A 22,524-nucleotide genomic window follows, 5' to 3' on the forward strand; every position below is an offset into this window, starting at 1 on the left:
CAGTTTACGTTGCAAATCTGAGGTGTATTACTTAAATGTCGCCCACTACAATCTGTATATGATTTTCTATTATATATTTGAAATAAAAAAATTACATGGTGCAAATGAAAATAGCATCCATGCACGCGACACTGTGGAAAAATATTCCGAAGGGCTGAAGTTAGGGCAACTTTATAGTCTGCCATAAAATTAGCAGGCTGCATGTTTGGAGCTATCTTTTGCATTATTAATGAAATTGTCTTAGAATAATTTTCGCAAGTCTTCGATTTCATTAGAGCCCAAGCAAATGGAATTATCTGTGAAATTTAATTAAAATTATTATAGATGCGTGCAATTACTAATTGTGTCTAATGATACGTGAACTGTATTAATAGGTACAATATACTTTACTTTATTAAATCTTTCGGTCATTACTGATAATATTTGGTACACGCCGACTATCTGCGGCGTTGTTTGAAAGGTGGCATCTATAAAATATTCGGTTGCCCCTTCTGTTAATTCGGCTGCAAAACTCGGGTCATCAAATATTACGGATATAGTTTCCTCATTTTCATCATTGCAAGTAAAAAATTGCAATTTATGTACGCTATTATTATAGGCGAAAGTAAATAATTTCTCCCATTTCTCATTTTTTAGCGTTTCCTGCAAATCCGTCAGCTCTTTAACATCAGGTGGATTATAAATTTGTACCCATTTTCTTAAAGAGCTTTGTATTTCATTTAATGGCAAATACTTAATTTCATCTGGAAATCTAATATAATAATTGAAATTACTCTCTGGATATTAAACAATTAACTGATATCTCACTTTTTTAAGCATTCATCGTAAATTTCCTTTCCCGTTTTCAATGAATTTTCAGCCATTTTATGAGCAAACTCTCGTATTGTTGCTTTTTGCAAATATTCTTCCTCTGGTGCATGAATATGTCCCCTCGTTTCTTGAAACAAGCCGTTTTTCAGTGTTGCTTTCCCTAGACATTCTTTATCTTTGCAACGAAGATAACTAAAAAACATTCAAATGGAAATATTAATTAATTTGTCGGAAGAAAATTGCTAAAAATGTTAAATAACATACTACGTACGTCACGATTTCCCTTGAACTATTGGTATATTTTCGGACTGTATGATAAATGAATCCATTGTGAAATACATTTTTCAATTTTTTAGCATTCACATTTTTCTGTTTAAAAATTCTGTTTGGTCTGGTTCTTTCCATAATTATTTCTGGTGTTTGACACTCGCCAAAAATTAATGAAAAGAAAACAAAAAAGGATTATTGTTATATATTTATTTCGATAGGTTTCTTATTCAAAATTGTATCGAAATAAAGGACGGTATCAATAAACCAAACTTCAACTCAGTACGGGACTCGCTAAGGATGATATAAACAAACAGAGGTCTGAGCTTGCGATTCAGTAATGACGAACAGAGAGAAAGAGACAGAGAGTTCTGTTTGTTTATATCATCCTTAGCGAGTCCCGTACTGAGTTTTAAGTTTGGTTTATTGATACCGTTCTTTATTTCGATACAATTTTGAATAAGAAACCTATCGAAATAAATATATAACAATTATCCTTTTTTGTTTTCTTTTCATTAATTTTTCGCGAGTGTCAAACACCAGAAATAATTATGGAAAGAACCAGACCAAACAGAATTTTTAAACAGAAAAATGTGAATGCTAAAAAATTGAAAAATGTATTTCACAATGGATTCATTTACCATACAGTCCGAAAATATACCAATAGTTCAAGGGAAATCGTGACGTACGTAGTATGTTATTTAACATTTTTAGCAATTTTCTTCCGACAAATTAATTAATATTTCCATTTGATTGTTTTTTAGTTATCTTCGTTGCAAAGATAAAGAATGTCTAGGGAAAGCAACACTGAAAAACGGCTTGTTTCAAGAAACGAGGGGACATATTCATGCACCAGAGGAAGAATATTTGCAAAAAGCAACAATACGAGAGTTTGCTCATAAAATGGCTGAAAATTCATTGAAAACGGGAAAGGAAATTTACGATGAATGCTTAAAAAAGTAAGATATCAGTTAATTGTTTAATATCCAGAGAGTAATTTCAATTATTATATTAGATTTCCAGATGAAATTAAGTATTTGCCATTAAATGAAATACAAAGCTCTTTAAGAAAATGGGTACAAATTTATAATCCACCTGATGTTAAAGAGCTGACAGATTTGCAGGAAACGCTAAAAAATGAGAAATGGAAAAATTATTTACTTTCGCCTATAATAATAGCGTACATAAATTGCAATTTTTTACTTGCAATGATGAAAATGAGGAAACTATATCCGTAATATTTGGTGACCCGAGTTTTGCAGCCGAATTAACAGAAGGGGCAACCGAATATTTTATAGATGCCACCTTTCAAACAACGCCGCAGATAGTCGGCGTGTACCAAATATTATCAGTAATGACCGAAAGATTTAATAAAGTAAAGTATATTGTACCTATTAATACAGTTCACGTATCATTAGACACAATTAGTAATTGCACGCATCTATAATAATTTTAATTAAATTTGAGATAATTCCATTTGCTTGGGCTCTAATGAAATCGAAGACTTGCGAAAATTATTCTAAGACAATTTCATTAATAATGCAAAAGATAGCTCCAAACATGCAGCCTGCTAATTTTATGGCAGACTATGAAGTTGCCCTAACTTCAGCCCTTCGGAATATTTTTCCACAGTGTCGCGTGCATGGATGCTATTTTCATTTGCACCATGTAATTTTTTTATTTCAAATATATAATAGAAAATCTTATACAGATTGTAGTGTGCGACATTTAAGTAATACACCTCAAAATAGCAACGTAAACTGTCATTTACGATCGGAATTCTAAGAAATATTCATCTTTTACCTTAGACCTAATTTGTAATAAAATCATTGAATTTCATATGACGATAAATGCGTAAGGAATGAGGATAAAAAAGTCATTGGAGTAAGGAGCCAAGGAATTAAAGCTTTAGACCATTTTATTTTTATTTGGCATCGTCGAAAACTTGAAACAAAATTTAATATTTGTCAAATGTGCATGCTCGCGCTTTGTCATTTGCCATGTTAAATATAAGCACATCCCTACATATATGCTTCAATGAATTGTTTCTTTAAATAGAGAGTTTAAGTTTTACTTCCATGTTTTGCAAGTTTTGCTATTCTCTTTCCTTACAAAATTGTCGACATTAGGAATTTAATATTACTGTTTTCAAAATTGAAAGCCGCCTTTTATTTTCAGGTTGTATAATTACATATACATATGTATCTCTTTATGATCTTTTGCAGAGTGTCAATAAGAAAGTTAAAAAATTGAAAATAAATGAAGCCATCAATAATGACTTAGATCCGCAAAAAAAGCAATTGGCTATAAATTATATTAAAATGATGGCCAATATATCTTTGCTGCCCGCCAAATTTATAGAGTTGGCGTTTCTAAAAATTATAAATAAAATAGAAGAGGACGAAGAAATATTTGAAGTTCTATCGCCTCTCTTACAATATTTTAATCGGCAATGGATTATAAAAACTGGGGCCAATGCTATGTCTGTATACCAATCAACGAATCGAACAAACAATGCGCAAGAGCGCTATCATTTATACATGAAGCAAACTTTAGGAGTCCATCCGACATGTATTAACTTCTTTTGTAAGTATATATACTTATATCCTTTATACTTTGACCAAAAATTATTTTGGTAGATTTAAAGAAATATAGATTTCATTATTCTATCCAAAAAAAATTCACATTTAATGTTAATTTACTAGCATTAAATGTGTTAATGTATCATTAAATTATTTTGTTTTCTTTATACCTTACAATAATGCTTTCGCTTTCTAGTACAAACTATAAAATTACAGAAATAATGTTACAGGTGGAATGGTAATTATCCTGAAAAATTACTTGGTCATATATGACCAGCTCAAAAGAGGAACCTATAAAAAAAAGGCTAAAATCAATAAATTGGATCTTTGGATATTCCCCGCATGGGAAAATTTAAACAAACTAATAGCGATAGACATAAATAATCCAAATGTTGAAAGGAATGTATTCGATTTCCTGCAACAATCAATCTCCAATGGATTTCATTATCAGCCAGACATTCCAAATGAAATTATAATTGTGGTCGAGGAAATAAATGATTCAGAATTAGAGGACGAAATATAATTACATAATAAGAAATTGCAGTCACTAGACATTATAGATTGATAAGCTGTTCCACAAATATCATCATGAAATAAACAAAATGAAATTATTCGTTTTTACAAAATAATATGCTTCTATTATCTTCCCAAAATCCATAAGTATTTCACAATATTTTGGAGTCACTTGCTTTGCTGTAATAATCCAAATATTGCTCTTTTTTGAATGGATATTCCCTATTAGCAGTCCTGCAACAGTCATGCATACATATACTACATGTACATATATATATATTTAAGAATGGCATTCATGATCAGATGCTATAAGAACCTTTGTGTCTTTTACCTTCATATATATATGACCATAAATTTGCCACACCGCAATTATAAATATTGGAACATGCGTTGTTTAAATTTAACCTGTAAACACTCTTCTAAGTTCCACTTAATGCACAAAATATATTTTTTGATCAAGGGTCTCTTTAAGTCATTACTTTGGAACTAAAAATTCCTGATTTTTCAACATTTAAAATGTGGACACTCAGTATATCCTCTATTATAGGCAACTATTTCAGGAAATTCGTGTAATAATAGCACTGGTAATTTATAATGCTTCAATTAGTAGTTTAGAATTCCTTTAATCATATTTTTCTTCCATCAGGTAAATTGTGAAATCTAAAGAATAATATGATAAATTGAAACAGTCATTTAACAAAGTTTAGTTAAAATTATAAAGTATTTATCATGATAGAATGAATAGTTGCTATTAGAGAGAAATGTACAGCATGCAATACTTTACATTAATGTTCCAATTTCTTCTAGTAAGGTTTATATTCGATTCCTCGAGTCTAGTAGTAGTCATTTCTCAATCAGGTTCTCCACAATAGAGGCCAGGTAATCAAAAACTTGTTTCATCATTGTATCTAAGAAAAGTAATAAATATTATAGCACACACACAGATTGTTTCAATAAAATTAAGTGGTCTTTCTTCTTATCAAAAGTAACTGAGACATTTCTGTAGAATTGTATTTTACAAAATTCACCAAGACATCTCATTCTTTTACTTCAGTGAGATTGCAACCATATTAGTCAGGTAGCTTCTGCAGTTTCCAAAGACTGTTCGAAAGGTAATCTCACATCTTTTCTTCTCAACAAATCTACAAAAAACATATAACATTATATCCAAGCAAAAGGTATATGTTTGATAGAGCTTCTAAAAAGAATTTATTTGCTCAAATAACTATACAAGTAATTTGCGTTAATCCTGCATAAGCTTGTTCCAGATTGAAAAGTTTTAAGTTTATACTCACTACCAAAATTACACGAGAAAAATGATCTCCCCTATATACTAGACCTCTTAAAAACATGCCTTGTTTATAGGCATTATTCAACACGAAGGCTGCTAAAGCAAAAACTGTTTGGCAGCAATATGCAATCCAGGCACAGTATTAATATCCTAACATTATTCGAGCAGCATAACCTTCTCTCTCTCGTTTATCAAAAGACTGTCAGTGTGGATAACAAATAATCCTATTGTGGTTCGGCTCTTAAATATTTCAAAATATGTTGCTTAGCAAATTCTTTGAATACCTCCTGATCTTCCATGACATCATAATATTTTAAATGTTTCCTCTCGTAGCTCTTCTGTAAAATGTAAGAAATACCCACAAAGTAATTCATTCATTTTCATTTATTCATTTAAAATACTTATCTGACAGATCCAGAATTTTTCCCTACTGTGCATAACCTCTGTCTCTATTTACTGACGTTTGACAATCCAGCGTTGCCAGCTACTCAAATTTAGGAAATTCGGACGATTCGGTCGGTAATCTGCAATACCGGCTTTTAACCAATGTGAAGTTAGCGTTTTTAGGTCATTTTATCGTTAGGACTTTTTATCTTTAGGCCATTCTCCTACCCACCGTCGCTTGCAGTAACGAAAAGAGCGATTCTGTAACTTCCGTCTATATGGATTCAGTAACTAGTTATCGACAACTTTCGGTAATTGAATCAAGTTACCGAGAGATATCGCTAAGAGCGATTCTGTAACAAGGTTGCCAAGTCCGCCATCTTGAATAGTACTACGCTCTATAGTAAGTGAATTTTGATATAAGGAATGCAGACTGCACAAAGTATACTGCCAGCGGAAATACGTCAGTAGCCATCTTAAATGCAGAACATAATATATCAAAAATTATATATATTATATTCACAGCTTGTCACCGTGAACGGCGTGAACGAAGACAAATGTTAGTATACGGAAAAATAAAGTGTAATAAAGAAATAAGGAGTAGTGACAGCTTTGATCTATCTGACAGTTGATGTACTTATGGTATAAGTGAATAAATAAAATAAAAATGCTTTTCCTAAATTGATTTTTAATTTTGATAAAATGGTCAAATGTAGCCATTAATTAATTAGATTTGGTAATAAATACAAAAAATGCGTTTTATTATAACAAATGAGTTGAGGTAAAATAAACTCAATGTTTTTATATTAATTTGTTAACAAATGCATTTTTTTATTTATTATTGAGTCCAATAAGTTAACGGTTATTAAAAAAAAAATTCTTTGTAATGAAACAAAAATGAAAAAATCTTAATCTTCACCAAGACTCGAACACGAGCCCACCGCTTGATAAACGGCAACCTTACCGCCTGCGCTACAGCGCTCACTTGATGTACCAAGAGCAAAACAGCCTTTTTAAAGACTTACTACAATTCTTTTATTAATTCGTCATAAATGATCAAGAATTAGCTGTAATAATAAATACATTTATCTACATAGCATTATTGTACTAAATTTATTGTTTTTAATTTGAAGCATACATTTTGCATGAAGATATGATAATTTAAGGGTAACCATTCAGTACTCTATATACAAAACTATTCATATGCTCAACTATCATAAATTAATTAAGTAATATTATAATATTTGTTATATGTAGTCGAATAACTATGATAAACCAGCATATGAATAGTTTTGTATTTAGAGTATTGCATGAACACCCTTAAAGTATCGTATCTTAATGTAAAATGTATGCTTCAAATTAAAAACATAATAAATGTAGTGCAATAATGCTGTGGAGATAAATGTATTTATTATTGCAGCTAATTCTTGATCGTTTATGACGAGTTAGTGAAAGAATTGTAGTCAGTCTTTAAAAGGCTGTTTTGCTCTTGGTAGATCAAGTGAGCGCTGTAGCGCAGGCGGTAAGGTTGCCGTTTGTCATGCGGTGGGCTCGTGTTCGAGTCTTGGTGAAGTTTAAAATTTTTTCATTTTTTTTTTCATTACAAGGAATTTTTTTTTTAATAACCATTAATTTATTGGACTCAATAATAAATAAAAAAATGCATTTGTTAACAGATTAATATAAAAACATTGAGTTTATTTTACCTCAACTCATTTGTTATAATAAAACGCATTTTCTGTATTTATTACCAAATCTAATTAATTAATGGCTACATTTGACCATTTTATCAATATTACAAATCAATTTAGGAAAAGCTTTTTTATTTGCTTTGAGTTTTCAGGTAAACGCAGCACCACTTCACACGGATAACACGTAAAAATGTCACGGTTAGCGGTAGTCGCTCTTCTTCTAAAGCCAATGTTGCCTGAAGTCCAAATCACACCTATGCTCTCCAGGCATAGTTGTGTTTGTACCGCTTCCCTTTAAATTTTCTATACTCCTGCTGGCTAGCGCTTATCTTCATTTTTGTTGCTAAAAGCTTGATTCTGGCATCACTGCCGTGTGGAACTATTAGTTTGCTAATAAAAGCAGAGGCTTAATTTTAAGAGATTGCAACATATAGTAATTAATATAGATACAATTGTAAAAAGAAAACAAAAATTTTATTTTACATATATTAACTTTAAATAAAATCCCACAAAGTACTGTAAAATATCTAACATGTTATATTATATATCTAATCTGTCAGCTTCTTTATTTTAATATTCATCTCAATTATCACAGTTTGATCCTCAGCGATGACACAGTAACCACATTATGGTGAATCTATTCTTTTTTTTTAATGTTCGATCCACATAGCTTCATCCTCAGCAGTGATACAGTAAACACACGTACATTACTATAATTTAATCTGAAACAAAATCCCACAAAGTACTATAAAACATCTTACATTTTATATTATATATCTATTCTGTCATTTTCTTTATTTATTATTGTATTTACCCAAAATGCTGACTCATTTATTTTAATGTCTGTCTCAATTAACACAGTTTGATCCTCATCAGCGATGACACAGAAACAACATTATGGTGAATCTATTCCTTTTGTTTTAATGTTCAATCCACATAGCTCCATTCTCAGCATTAACATAGTAAACACTTTACAATAATTTAATCTGAAACAAAATCCCAAAAAGTACTATATAAAATCTTACATTTGAAATTACAAATGTAATCTGTCAGCTTCTTTATTTGTATCGTATTTACCCAATGTGTTGACTTGTTTATTTTAATATTCATCTCAATTATCACAGTTTGATCCTCAGCGATGACACAGTAACCATAATATGGTGAATCTATTCCTTTCATTTTAATGTTCAATCCACATAGCTCCATCCTCAGTAGTGACATAGTAAACACATTACTATAATTTAATCTGAAATAAAATCCCAGAAAGTACTATAAAATATCTTACATTTTATATTATATATCTAATTTGTCAGCTTCTTTATTTATTATTGCATTTACCCAGTTTTTTCACTCGTTTATTTTATTATCCGTCTCAATTAACATAGTTTGAATCTCAACGATGACACAATAACCACATTATGTTTAGTCTATTCCTTTATTTTAATTTTGAAAATCTGCATAGCTCCATCCTCAGCACAGTGACGTAGTAAACACATTACTATAATTTAATCTGAAATAAAATCCCACAAAGTACCACAAAATATTTATATCTTACATTTTATATTATAAAATTTATTGTTATACTTATCTAAAATGTTCAGTCCTTTATATACTTTTAAAAATTATTTTTATGTACATTTTACAAATTTCGTCACTTTATTTATTCACTTATACCATCAGTACATCAGCTGTCAGTAAGATTAAAACTGTCACTTTATTTCTTTATATTACTTTATAACTTGTGGTATGTATATACTAACATTTGTCTTGGCTCACGGACCATGCATTATGTATTTTGAAATTAGTAATTAGAAATATCTATATTGCGGTCCTTCTACAGTCTCTACCCTCTGACGTATTTCCGCCGACCAGTAGTATCAGCAGCGACTATAGCGTAGTACCCAAAATAGTACTACGCTATAGGATATGTCGCTTTTGGGGGTAGAGGGTAAAGTGCCATAAAATTTTATAGTTACTTTCTAGGGATGGAGCTTTCGATGAGTAGACTATATTATAATGTATTTTGTGCGCATGCGTGCGAGTAGAAGAAACTTACGAACACAAGTAATCCAAAAATGTTTTCATGTAAATGTGTGTGCATTGATACTTACAGCTGAAATTAAAAGATTATAATAAGTAATATAGAAAGTTTGAGGCATAAAAGAATTAAAAGTATAATAACCATCTCTGTAAGAAAACCAAAGAGAAATGGCCTGTCATTCACTATACATATTGATGCCATATGGCATATGCACAAAGAATATAACAAAAATACTTTTAGATAAGTATATCTTTTGTATATAATAAGTGCATATTCAAGAATAAATCTTTTGTATGCTTTGTGGATGTATTTTGTTTATTTTACAGATTTAATCATTTATTTATTGTAAGCCATCTTCAATTTTTTATTGATCTAAAGTTTACATAGAATGGAAATCTCCCACAGAATAATTTCCATACCCTTCGACAAAGAGTGAAAGATCAACTTAGTAATTTTTGACATATTGTCTAACAATAGCATGTTATATATTGTGTTTATATGCTTGATTAACACTAATACTTTACATATCGAAAGTACTCTTGACTATTTAATTAGAAAAATTTCATCATACAGTCTTAGGTCTAGTTGAGATAGTGTCTTTAATAGGTCTGTTGATTTGATATTATTTGTAATATTCTAATGTATTTTTCATATTATTATTATATGTCGAGTTTCGAAGCTGCAATTAAGATCCTCATACCGTGTTTAATGATTACAGGAAGTTCAACTTATATATAAAAGAAGAAAATATTTGGAATTGTCATACAAGAATGAGATAAGGAAATGGAGGAATTTTTACCAGCAGCCATAAAGGAAATTTTACAAGTATTTTCTGAACGGTGTGAAAAGATGAGAACAATTCAACAACTCCTATGGTAGCATGTGTGGTATCTATGCTATTATTGTAATATGTATAGTTTGCTACGACTTTATATCTTCAACAATAACACAGACCTGGAAAATTCAATTTTCTCAGTTTCAAGAATGGACGGGAAGGAGGGGGGGGGGGGGGGAGGGGCAATTCTTCCATTTTTTTTACTGAATATGAATATGGCTTTGAAATTTCTCTATCACATCAGGTGTTTTGAAATATCAGTTAAATGGCTGAAAAACGGCTGTTTTCCTCAGTTTATGATTTTTATTTTAGAGAACAAATTTTCTTTTTGTAAATTACCACTATTGCATCGCATCCTGCTAGTATAATAAGTTTTGAAAATGGATTTTAAAGCTAACGAATAATACTATATGGTTTAATTGTGGAATTTAAACAAAATTCGTTCTCTGAAGTAAAATAATGGAAATGGCGAAAAAAGCCATTTTGTACTATTTAAGCTAAAAATTAAAAAAAAATCTGATGTACTGGAGTAATTTCAAAATCAGGTTCGTTTACAACACAATAAGATCTACAAGAATCGTCTCCGACCATTTTTAAAAATGAGGAAAATGAGATTTGGCACGTCTGTGTAAATATTTATTAAAATAAAGTGTATTAATTACTTTTCATATTATAAAAAAGAGGAATATAAAAAGCAACTTTAAAATACAATAAGTAACAGCTATAACACTAGTGAGATTAGACTGTTAAAATCTGGGTGTAGATAAGTGATGCTGAAATTATAAGGTTCTCAAAGGCGAGTGTTTAGAAAGGCTATAACTATTATTCTTCATCAAAAATATCTTCAGCTTTAGTGTAGAAAACATTAAAATTGTGTAATATGAAAAGGGGAATTTGTAAACGATTATATGGTATCATAAAAAATAATAGTAAAGCATTACGTAATTTATGAAAAAAAAATTATTTTATTGAAGACGAAGAAACACTAAAAAAGGAATACAAATATTTGTTTAAACATGCATACAAGTTTTACCTATTTATGAGTTCGCTCCTTAGTAAAGGATAATATTAAACACGTCAATGTATCCACTAAATTGTGTAGACATGCATAATCAAAATGTGTTTGTATGTTTTCTGAATAAGTTTTATTTAATTTCAATAAAAAATAAGAATAGTTTGCATTTCAAAACTATTATACAGTCAACATTTTGTAACTGAAAGAAAAAATATATGATTTCATAATCTCCAAATTAACCTCATACAGTACATAAATGTTTAAGGAAGGATGAACATTACTATATCATATTATTTTATAGTTGATGAGACGGTAGAGGGCATGTGCTGCATAATATAAACTACTCACCCAAAGTTCCTTAAATTTGCTATAGGAAAATATTATGGCACTTTACCCTCTACCGCTTTTGGGTACTACGGTAGTACCGAAAGTACTACACTTGGCAACCTTGTTCTGTAACACAAAGTTTTCGATAATTGTCGTTATAAAGGGCGGTCGCTACCGAATTCTATCGTTAACTTAACGACGACCGTGATAGGCGTCGGTAGAAGTTTACCGAGAAAGTAAATATAATAAATGTCACAAATATTTTTTTTAAATTAATATTCAGAAATCACAAAAAAGTACTTACAATAAATTTTCTTTATAAATTAAGGCTTACAGTAAAAATCGTAGGAAATAAAATTTAATATTTTTCTAATTTTTATATTTAAAAATAACTATATATATATATATATATATGCAGAGGTTTTCTCTAAAATATAGAATTAATTGTATTATTTAACTATAGCACACAGGCACTAACTGTACATTGTCTAACTAAAAAAAATGTTAAAACATTAATTTTTAATACTTATTTTAATTAAAATATACTTACGTTTTAATACTTCTTTTAAATAAAATATGATAATTTTGCTATAGTAAGAATTGCTATAGTCAAAATTGATATAGTCAAGTAACACAAAAATTCATATTTCGGTTGGTATTAAATACACCAATATTACCAACTTCCCTAGAACCTTAACGAATTTTATCGTTATCGTACAAATATGAGTTGCACCGACTATTGTCGTAAAGCTAAAGTTACAGAATCGCTCATTCGTTAGCAAGGTTGCCAAGTCCGCCATCTTGAATAGTACTACGCTCTATAGTAAGTGAATTTTGATATAAGGAATGCAGACTGCACAAAGTATACTGCCAGCGGAAATACGTCAGTAGCCATCTTAAATGCAGAACGTAATATATCAAAAATTATATATATTATATTCTCAGCCTGTCACCGTGAACGGCGTGAACGAAGACAAATGTTTTTTATACGGAAAAATAAAGTGTAATAAAGAAATAAGGAGTAGTGACAGCTTTGATCTATCTGACAGCTGATGTACTTATGGTATAAGTGAATAAATAAAATAAAAATGCTTTTCCTAAATTGATTTTTAATTTTGATAAAATGGTCAAATGTAGCCATTAATTAATTAGATTTGGTAATAAATACAACAAATGCGTTTTATTATAACAAATGAGTTGAGGTAAAATAAACTCAATGTTTTTATATTAATCTGTTAATAAATGCATTTTTTTATTTATTATTGAGTCCAATAAATTAATGGTTATTAAAAAAAAAATTCCTTGTAATGAAAAAAAAATGAAAAAATTTTAAACTTCACCAAGACTCGAACACGAGCCCACCGCATGACAAACGGCAACCTTACCGCCTGCGCTACAGCGCTCACTTGATGTACCAAGAGCAAAACAGCCTTTTAAAGACTGACTACAATTCTTTCACTAACTCGTCATAAACGATCAAGAATTAGCTGTAATAATAAATACATTTATCTACATAGCATTATTGTACTAAATTTATTGTTTTTAATTTGAAGCATACATTTTACATTAAGATACGATACTTTAAGGGTGTTCATGCAATACTCTAAATACAAAACTATTCATATGCTGGTTTATCATAGTTATTCGACTACATATAACAAATATTATAATATTACTTAATTAATTTATGATAGTTGAGCATATGAATAGTTTTGTATATAGAGTACTAAATGGTTACCCTTAAATTATCATATCTTCATGCAAAATGTATGCTTCAAATTAAAAACAATAAATTTAGTACAATAATGCTATGTAGATAAATGTATTTATTATTACAGCTAATTCTTGATCATTTATGACGAATTAATAAAAGAATTGTAGTAAGTCTTTAAAAAGGCTGTTTTGCTCTTGGTACATCAAGTGAGCGCTGTAGCGCAGGCGGTAAGGTTGCCGTTTATCAAGCGGTGGGCTCGTGTTCGAGTCTTGGTGAAGATTAAAATTTTTTCATTTTTGTTTCATTACAAAGAATTTTTTTTTTAATAACCGTTAACTTATTGGACTCAATAATAAATAAAAAAATGCATTTGTTAACAGATTAATATAAAAACATTGAGTTTATTTTACCTCAACTCATTTGTTATAATAAAACGCATTTTCTGTATTTATTACCAAATCTAATTAATTAATGGCTACATTTGACCATTTTATCAATATTACAAATCAATTTAGGAAAAGCTTTTTTATTTGCTTTGAGTTTTCAGGTAAACGCAGCACCACTTCACACGGATAACACGTAAAAATGTCACGGTTAGCGGTAGTCGCTCTTCTTCTAAAGCCAATGTTGCCTGAAGTCCAAATCACACCTATGCTCTCCAGGCATAGTTGTGTTTGTACCGCTTCCCTTTAAATTTTCTATACTCCTGCTGGCTAGCGCTTATCTTCATTTTTGTTGCTAAAAGCTTGATTCTGGCATCACTGCCGTGTGGAACTATTAGTTTGCTAATAAAAGCAGAGGCTTAATTTTAAGAGATTGCAACATATAGTAATTAATATAGATACAATTGTAAAAAGAAAACAAAAATTTTATTTTACATATATTAACTTTAAATAAAATCCCACAAAGTACTGTAAAATATCTAACATGTTATATTATATATCTAATCTGTCAGCTTCTTTATTTTAATATTCATCTCAATTATCACAGTTTGATCCTCAGCGATGACACAGTAACCACATTATGGTGAATCTATTCTTTTTTTTTAATGTTCGATCCACATAGCTTCATCCTCAGCAGTGATACAGTAAACACACGTACATTACTATAATTTAATCTGAAACAAAATCCCACAAAGTACTATAAAACATCTTACATTTTATATTATATATCTATTCTGTCATTTTCTTTATTTATTATTGTATTTACCCAAAATGCTGACTCATTTATTTTAATGTCTGTCTCAATTAACACAGTTTGATCCTCATCAGCGATGACACAGAAACAACATTATGGTGAATCTATTCCTTTTGTTTTAATGTTCAATCCACATAGCTCCATTCTCAGCATTAACATAGTAAACACTTTACAATAATTTAATCTGAAACAAAATCCCAAAAAGTACTATATAAAATCTTACATTTGAAATTACAAATGTAATCTGTCAGCTTCTTTATTTGTATCGTATTTACCCAATGTGTTGACTTGTTTATTTTAATATTCATCTCAATTATCACAGTTTGATCCTCAGCGATGACACAGTAACCATAATATGGTGAATCTATTCCTTTCATTTTAATGTTCAATCCACATAGCTCCATCCTCAGTAGTGACATAGTAAACACATTACTATAATTTAATCTGAAATAAAATCCCAGAAAGTACTATAAAATATCTTACATTTTATATTATATATCTAATTTGTCAGCTTCTTTATTTATTATTGTATTTACCCAGTTTTTTCACTCGTTTATTTTATTATCCGTCTCAATTAACATAGTTTGAATCTCAACGATGACACAATAACCACATTATGTTTAGTCTATTCCTTTATTTTAATTTTGAAAATCTGCATAGCTCCATCCTCAGCACAGTGACGTAGTAAACACATTACTATAATTTAATCTGAAATAAAATCCCACAAAGTACCACAAAATATTTATATCTTACATTTTATATTATAAAATTTATTGTTATACTTATCTAAAATGTTCAGTCCTTTATATACTTTTAAAAATTATTTTTATGTACATTTTACAAATTTCGTCACTTTATTTATTCACTTATACCATCAGTACATCAGCTGTCAGTAAGATTAAAACTGTCACTTTATTTCTTTATATTACTTTATAACTTGTGGTATGTATATACTAACATTTGTCTTGGCTCACGGACCATGCATTATGTATTTTGAAATTAGTAATTAGAAATATCTATATTGCGGTCCTTCTACAGTCTCTACCCTCTGACGTATTTCCGCCGACCAGTAGTATCAGCAGCGACTATAGCGTAGTACCCAAAATAGTACTACGCTATAGGATATGTCGCTTTTGGGTACTACGGTAGTACCGAAAGTACTACACTTGGCAACCTTGTTCGTTAGCGCAAGCGATAACTGTCGGTAGTTAGCGATACCGACAGCTGTCGTTAAGGGGTTTCACCCACTTGAGGCCAAAAACACTCACAATATAATAGTTGATGTGGTATATATTATTTATTACGAGCATTGTGAGTTTTTGGTGGAATACGTGCAAGGAAAAGCAAAGGTTTATTAAAGTTATTCGTCGGATAAATTTTATATTAGTACCGTTGAACCTCTAGCGACATCTATCTCGGTCGTTGTTAAGTTATAACGATATTATTAGTTTTCCTTTCAATAAAAAACTCAGTGAAATATCAATTTTCAGCTAAATGATTCGGTTTAGTACAATTTATATTAACTTCAATTGTTCGTAACTCCGTCGCTTAACTAAGATTGAACTGAGAGTTTTCTTAAAAAGGAAAGGTACGTTTATTCGGTAGGATTCGGTAGGTTACCGACAGTACCGACATTACAAGCGACAATCATCACTGACTCTGAGTTACAGAATCGCACTTAGCGATTTCTGTCGGTAACTGGACTTAACGATACCGAAAGTTGTCGCTAAGAGTTACAGAATCCCACTACTGAGGAGCAGTGAAGTTGACTGAAGCCAGATCTTGCCTCTCTGTGTACCTTAAATGCTGCGTTTACCCAAAAAGTCGAAGCAAATAAAAATCCTTTTACTAAATTAGTTTTTAATTATTATAAAATGCTTATATGTAGCCATTAATTTAGTAGATTTAGTAATAAATGCAACAAATGCGTTCTTATAATAATAAATAAGCAGTTGAGGTATAGTAAACTTAATGTTTTTATATTAAACTGCTAACAAATGCATTTTTGTATTTATTACTTAGTTCAATAAGTTAATGGTTATTAAAAAAAAATCCCTGTGTAATAAAAAAAAATTTTTTAAAATTAAGCTTCGCCAAGACTCGAACACGAGCCCGCCGTGTGACAAACGGCAACCTTACCGTCTGCACAACACAGCTCATTTGTTATACCAAAAGCAAAACAGCCTTTTAAAGACTGACTACAATTCTTTCACTAACTCGTCATAAACGATCAAGAATTAGCTGCAATAATAAATACATTTGACTACAATTCTTTCACTAACTCGTCATAAACGATCAAGAATTAGCTGCAATAATAAATACATTTATCTCCACAGCATTATTGCACTAAATTTATTATGTTTTTAATTTGAAGCATACATTTTACATGAAGATACGATACTTTAAGGGTGTTCATGCAGTACTCTTAATACAAAACTATTCATATACTCAACTATCATAAATTAATTAAGTAATATTATAATATTTGTTATATGTAGTCGAATAACTATGATAATCGAGCATATGAATAGTTTTGTATTAAGAGTACTGCATGAACACCCTTAAAGTATCGTATCTTCATGTAAAATGTATGCTTCAAATTAAAAACATAATAAATTTAGTGCAATAATGCTGTGGAGATAAATGTATTTATTATTGCAGCTAATTCTTGATCGTTTATGACGAGTTAGTGAAAGAATTGTAGTCAGTCTTTAAAAGGCTGTTTTGCTTCTGGTATAACAAATGAGCTCTGTAGCATAGACGGTAAGATTGCCGTTTGTCACACGGCGGGCTCGTGTTCGAGTCTTGACGAAGTTTAAAATTTTTTAATATTTTTTCATTACACATGGAATGTTTTTTTAATAACCATTAACTTAATTGACTAAATAATAAATAAAAAAATGCATTTGTTAGCAGGTTAATATAAATACATTAAATTTACTGTACCTCAACTGCTTATTTATTATTATAAGAACGCATTTGTTGCATTTATTAACAAAACTACTAAATTAATGGCTACATATAAGCATTATATAATAATTAAAAACTAGTTTAGGAAAAGGATTTTTATTTGCTTCGACTTTTTGGGTAAACGCAGCATTTAAGGTACACAGAGAGGCAAGATCTGGCTTCAGTCAACTTCACTACTCCTCAGCAGTGCTCAGCAGAATGCTGATCACACGGATATGGCCTAAAGTAGAGTGAGTAACCCCTACCTTCTCCTCTTGACTGGCGCAGTAGCCACTTCACACTCATAGGGACTTACGGCTTTGTGTGTTTGCCCTCCCTGTTCAACTGTTTCTGTGGAAAAAATAGGGTGCTTTCCATCTACACGACACAAATCATCACAACGTGACGCTTTTGTGTCTGTTGTGTTTTGTAGTTGAAACTATTTGAAACTCTCAATAGGCGAATTTGTGCTTTCTTCAAACCAAAATTTAGATGCAAGTTTACTGTCTATAGTAATTATGAATATAGGTGTCGTTAACTTTTTGAAAACACCGGGAAGAACAATCAGGAGGAACTTTATAATTTGCTACAAAATTTTATGAAATAATTAAAAAATTATTATACACACTATGGTAGATAATTTAAATAGTTATTTAATAACTTTAGAAAGGTATACTAATTCTTATATATTTATATATGTGCTTTGATATTATCTTATATATATATTATTTTAATATTTAAAATCTGGTAAATAATATTAAATTAAGAAGCAACTTAGAATACTGGTTATACAATGTAAAATTGAATAATTTAAACCAGAAGCAGCAGAAGCAGTAGTAGCAGTAATAGCAGTGGTAGCAGTAACAGTAATAATATACTTGCAATAAATGACGAATCGTCGGATGCGTCGTCTGTAATTGAGGAAAGGGATGACATTTTGTTTCCTTTATTGCAATTTTTATTAAATGGGAGACGACGCCATCGCGTTGATAATTATATTGAAACTGTACATCAATGGACTGATGAAGAATTTAAGGAGCATCTGAGATTAAGACGGCATACAGCATATGTTTTAATACGTATGTATCAAAAATTAATAATTACTATTTGGAAAGTTTTAATTAATAATTAATACATATTTATGTATTGTAGATGAATTGGAATCGTCAGAAGTATTACCACAGCATAATTTTGGGCGAAGAGTTATTACTGCTGAATGGAGTTTCTTGATATATTTATGGTATATGTCTAACACAGAACCACTCCGCACCATTGCTGACAGATTTGATGTCTCAATATCTTCAGTATTCCGTGTTATTAGACGAGTTACGTCATGGTTATTATCTAAATTAGTTAATAATATCAAATGGCCAAGCGAAAATAGAATAAATAGCATAAAACGTGGATTTTATAGTAAAAAAGGATTAAACAACTGTATTGGTGCAATAGATGGTTGCCACATCAAAGTTGAAAAACCACCACATAACGGAAAAGACTATTACAATAGAAAAAAATTTTACTCTTTAAATTTGCAAGCTGTTGTGGACTCGAGAATGGTGTTTAGAAATATATATTGTGGAGAACCAGGCTCATTACATGATGCACGAGTATTAAGAAAGTCTGCGTTATTTCAACATGCCCAGGAAAGTAAAGAAGATTTATTTCCAAACGATACTTATATTATTGGAGACTCTGCTTACCCTAGTTTGCCATGGTTAGTGCCTCCATTTCGAGATAATGGGCACCTTTCATTACAACAAAAAGAATTTAATTATTTACATTCATCAACCCGAATGGCTGTAGAAAAAGCTTTTGGTGTTCTAAAGGGCAGGTTTAGGCGTATCAAATTTTTCACTGAGTTGCGAAATATGCAATTTGTAACAGAGTTGATTGTATGTGCTTGTATTCTACACAATATATGCATCAATGAAGGTGAAGCTGTAGATGATTTATATATGCAAGAAGAAGAGCAAGGAAACTATGAAGAAGAAAATATTAATATACATGAAAATTCTAATAATAATGATCGTAGAGCCATACTATTTCAAGAAATGTTCTTACAGTAAAGATTATAGTGTTTTATTACTATTTTATAATATATAACAATTACACACATAGTATTTTTTAAAGCAAATTACTTGATTAATTTAATTCCTTACCTTAAATTAATAAATAATAAACCAGTATGTGCTATGTACGTATTCTGGACTGTTGAATGTTATGAAAAAAGTAAATCAATAAGTGTCGTCTGCCCTAATAAAGACTAAGGTATAAGTTCAGTTTGGTTTCTATATGAATAGACTGATAGTATATATTAAATCAATCTTTATTAAGCTGCATTTATTAGATTTTTAACAGTACATAATTAGTAATACATTCATATAATTTTTATATAAATTTCTACTTATTTCTATATAAGCATATAACATTTGCCTACTATAAAAAATAACAGTAATTCTTTAAAAACAAAGACATAACTTTTATTTAAACATATAAATGTTTGGAAAATAATATTAATCACAGCTGTTAAAAAGAAATAAATATTTGTTTTCCTTTGAGATCTATCATATCTTTAATATCACAAAATGAGTATTTCAATTTAAAATTATTCTTAAAAAATGATGAAAGAACTAGTGTTTCAGTTATGAAATACATATAAACGTACTTGAAATATGCAGGAATAAAAATTTCTTAAAAAATAAGCTACAGTTTCGAAAGAGAATCTGAATAATTATCCTTTGTAATTCTCAAAATATCGTATAAGAGATTGCACTTCTCTCTTTCAACGGCTAACTTTTCTTTATGCCTTTCCATTTTCGATTCATATTTACGCCTTTCAATTTTTTCTTTCCATTCCATTTCTCTCTCTTTTAACATAATCATTCTTTTCTGTAAAATTATTTTTTCATCTTGCTTTCCTAAAATATATTTGTTAACTTTCTCCTGTTCATTATCTTTATGACTCCTATTTTTTAAATAATCGATCCACTGCTCTTCCAAAACAATCTTTTTTCTTGCAACTGAAGAGCCAGTACCATGCATTGAATGCAATTTCTTTTTCTCCTGTGTTACATTTTCATTTAATTTTTCTGTAGTAGAACTATTTTCAATTTTAGGTTTTCTTACTGCTATAGTTTTATTACAACCACTACTAAGGGCATTAATATTATTAGCTCGTAGTACATTATTCTTCAAGTGGGTATAGTCATTTTTCTGAAGTAGCATAGTTTCTACGTTTTGTTTTAACTTCTCATTGCTTAAAAGCTTTTCTGTAGAATTTAATCTCATTGTAGGAAATGTTGACGTTATAGTGTGACTGCAGTTAATAATTTCACGATGACCAAATAAATTTTTCATTTGTTCATACCATCTAAAATCTTTCCTCCCTCTACCACTTTTGTTATTGTTATCTTCAACTTCCTTATAACATTTTATCAATGCATTCATTTTCCAGCGCACTTGATCAGCTTCCATCTAAAAACAATTTGTACCATTTTTATTAAGTATAGCAATAACCTAACCCCAGTTTAAAACATTTTTATATATAATTTTTATAGAAAAATTATTTCACACACACACAGTAACACAATATTTTTAATTAAAACATTTTTTAAAGGTTTACTTACAAAATGTCCGAGTATTTTCAATTCCATTGAAATATCCTTCCAGACAGCACTACTTTTCCTTTTTCCTATTTCAGTCTTTGCTTCGTATAGAGCTATTAATGCTAAGATTGCACTATCTGTCCAATTAGCAGCTATTGTAAAAATCAGAACTGATTAAATTATGCTATTTTAATATTTAAAGTAATTATTATTATTAAATCCTAAATTTTCTTACATTTTTTACAATTTTCTGGTTTGGTACAGTCATCCTCGAATGTTGTACTCTCTTCTAAATCATGCGTCCCTATAATTAAATAAAAAGTAATTTTATTTAAAAAATTGAAGCTAGCTACAGAGCTGTACATATAGAACTTATTAATAAATGAATATACTACAGACACTAAAGATTAAAATATTATGTTAATGTTATAGGAATTATACTTTTATTAATTTTATTATATACATATTGACATGCAATGCATATACTCCGGTCCAATTATTAAAGGCACTACAGAATGCGTAAGAGAATCAATGATATTTTATTCGTATAAAGAGGAAGACACTCAAATAAAAAAAGTATATTTTATTAATAAATTATTTTCAGTATCTAACCTTCTCTAACCAACGCATCGTCTAGAATTTCTATATCTTCATATTCTAAATCAATATCAGTGAATGTATCCATTATTAGTTATTGTTACTAATATGCAAAATATGATGAATTGTAGACAAATAATAATTAATCCTTATCATTTATTACTGACATCGCCACATGTAACATACAACAAATTTCAAGATTTGAATAACTGTCCATACTGCCACAAAAACATTTTTTTTTATTTACTTACCAACATTATAACGCTGCAAAACTAGAATTTGTGTTAAACCCAAATCAACTCTGCTTTTCATTTGTGTCTACTTGTGTAAAAAATAGTCGTATAAATTCATTGATGGAAAGCACCAGATAACATTTTGTGTGAAATTGTGTCTAGTAACTTTATAGATGGAAAGCACCCATAAGTCATTTCTGGCATCACTGCGCTGCATACTAAAGGCGCGTTCACGGAGCACGCTTTTAGCACTGCCAACGCTACTGCGCATAGAAAAATGATTGAAATGTGTATGCGCAGTAGCGTTGGCAGCACAGTTGCCGGTGCGGCGACATTTTACCACCCAGTGTAGTTATTTTTATATTATTGGGTTGGCAGTACTGTGAACATGAACTATTATAATAAAGACGAAAATCACATGGTTATCTTTGGTTATTTATGTATGTATGTACAGAGATGAAACGGGAGATTGC

General features: G+C 30.0%; 2 protein-coding genes and 3 long non-coding RNA genes across 5 annotated transcripts; 1 reads left to right on the plus strand and 4 right to left on the minus strand.

Annotated features, from left to right (window-relative positions):
* Positions 1-4,712: 4,712 nt before the first annotated feature.
* Positions 4,713-5,804, minus strand: LOC136774355 (uncharacterized). The gene is made up of 3 exons (XR_010822793.1): positions 5,468-5,804; positions 4,957-5,314; positions 4,713-4,832 (listed from the first exon to the last, which is right to left on the minus strand). It is a non-coding gene; the product is annotated as an uncharacterized lncRNA (long non-coding RNA).
* A 2,353-nt stretch (positions 5,805-8,157) lies between these two features.
* On the minus strand, positions 8,158-9,202 carry LOC136774454 (uncharacterized). The gene is made up of 4 exons (XR_010822809.1): positions 8,877-9,202; positions 8,616-8,784; positions 8,353-8,524; positions 8,158-8,260 (listed from the first exon to the last, which is right to left on the minus strand). It is a non-coding gene; the product is annotated as an uncharacterized lncRNA (long non-coding RNA).
* Positions 9,203-14,484: 5,282 nt separating this feature from the next.
* On the minus strand, positions 14,485-15,529 carry LOC136774455 (uncharacterized). Its single transcript, XR_010822810.1, has 4 exons — positions 15,204-15,529; positions 14,943-15,111; positions 14,680-14,851; positions 14,485-14,587 (listed from the first exon to the last, which is right to left on the minus strand). It is a non-coding gene; the product is annotated as an uncharacterized lncRNA (long non-coding RNA).
* Positions 15,530-18,245: 2,716 nt separating this feature from the next.
* On the plus strand, positions 18,246-19,860 carry LOC136774649 (uncharacterized). The gene is made up of 3 exons (XM_066729064.1): positions 18,246-18,286; positions 18,436-18,695; positions 18,769-19,860. Exons 1-3 carry the CDS (start codon positions 18,246-18,248, stop codon positions 19,680-19,682), a joined length of 1,215 nt encoding a protein of 404 aa, XP_066585161.1. The 3' UTR covers positions 19,683-19,860.
* Positions 19,861-20,307: 447 nt separating this feature from the next.
* Positions 20,308-22,151, minus strand: LOC136774411 (uncharacterized). Its single transcript, XM_066728683.1, has 5 exons — positions 22,070-22,151; positions 21,834-21,980; positions 21,457-21,525; positions 21,243-21,373; positions 20,308-21,090 (listed from the first exon to the last, which is right to left on the minus strand). The coding sequence occupies exons 2-5, from the start codon at positions 21,904-21,906 to the stop codon at positions 20,320-20,322; spliced, it is 1,044 nt and encodes a 347-aa protein (XP_066584780.1). The 5' UTR covers positions 21,907-21,980; positions 22,070-22,151; the 3' UTR covers positions 20,308-20,319.
* Positions 22,152-22,524: the final 373 nt, after the last annotated feature.

The sequence above is a fragment of the Prorops nasuta genome, unplaced genomic scaffold, assembly GCF_024137725.1.
Source record: "Prorops nasuta isolate Cenicafe-Biocafe unplaced genomic scaffold, Cenicafe_Pnas_1.2 PNAS00006, whole genome shotgun sequence".
Taxonomy (NCBI): Eukaryota; Metazoa; Arthropoda; class Insecta; order Hymenoptera; family Bethylidae; genus Prorops; species Prorops nasuta.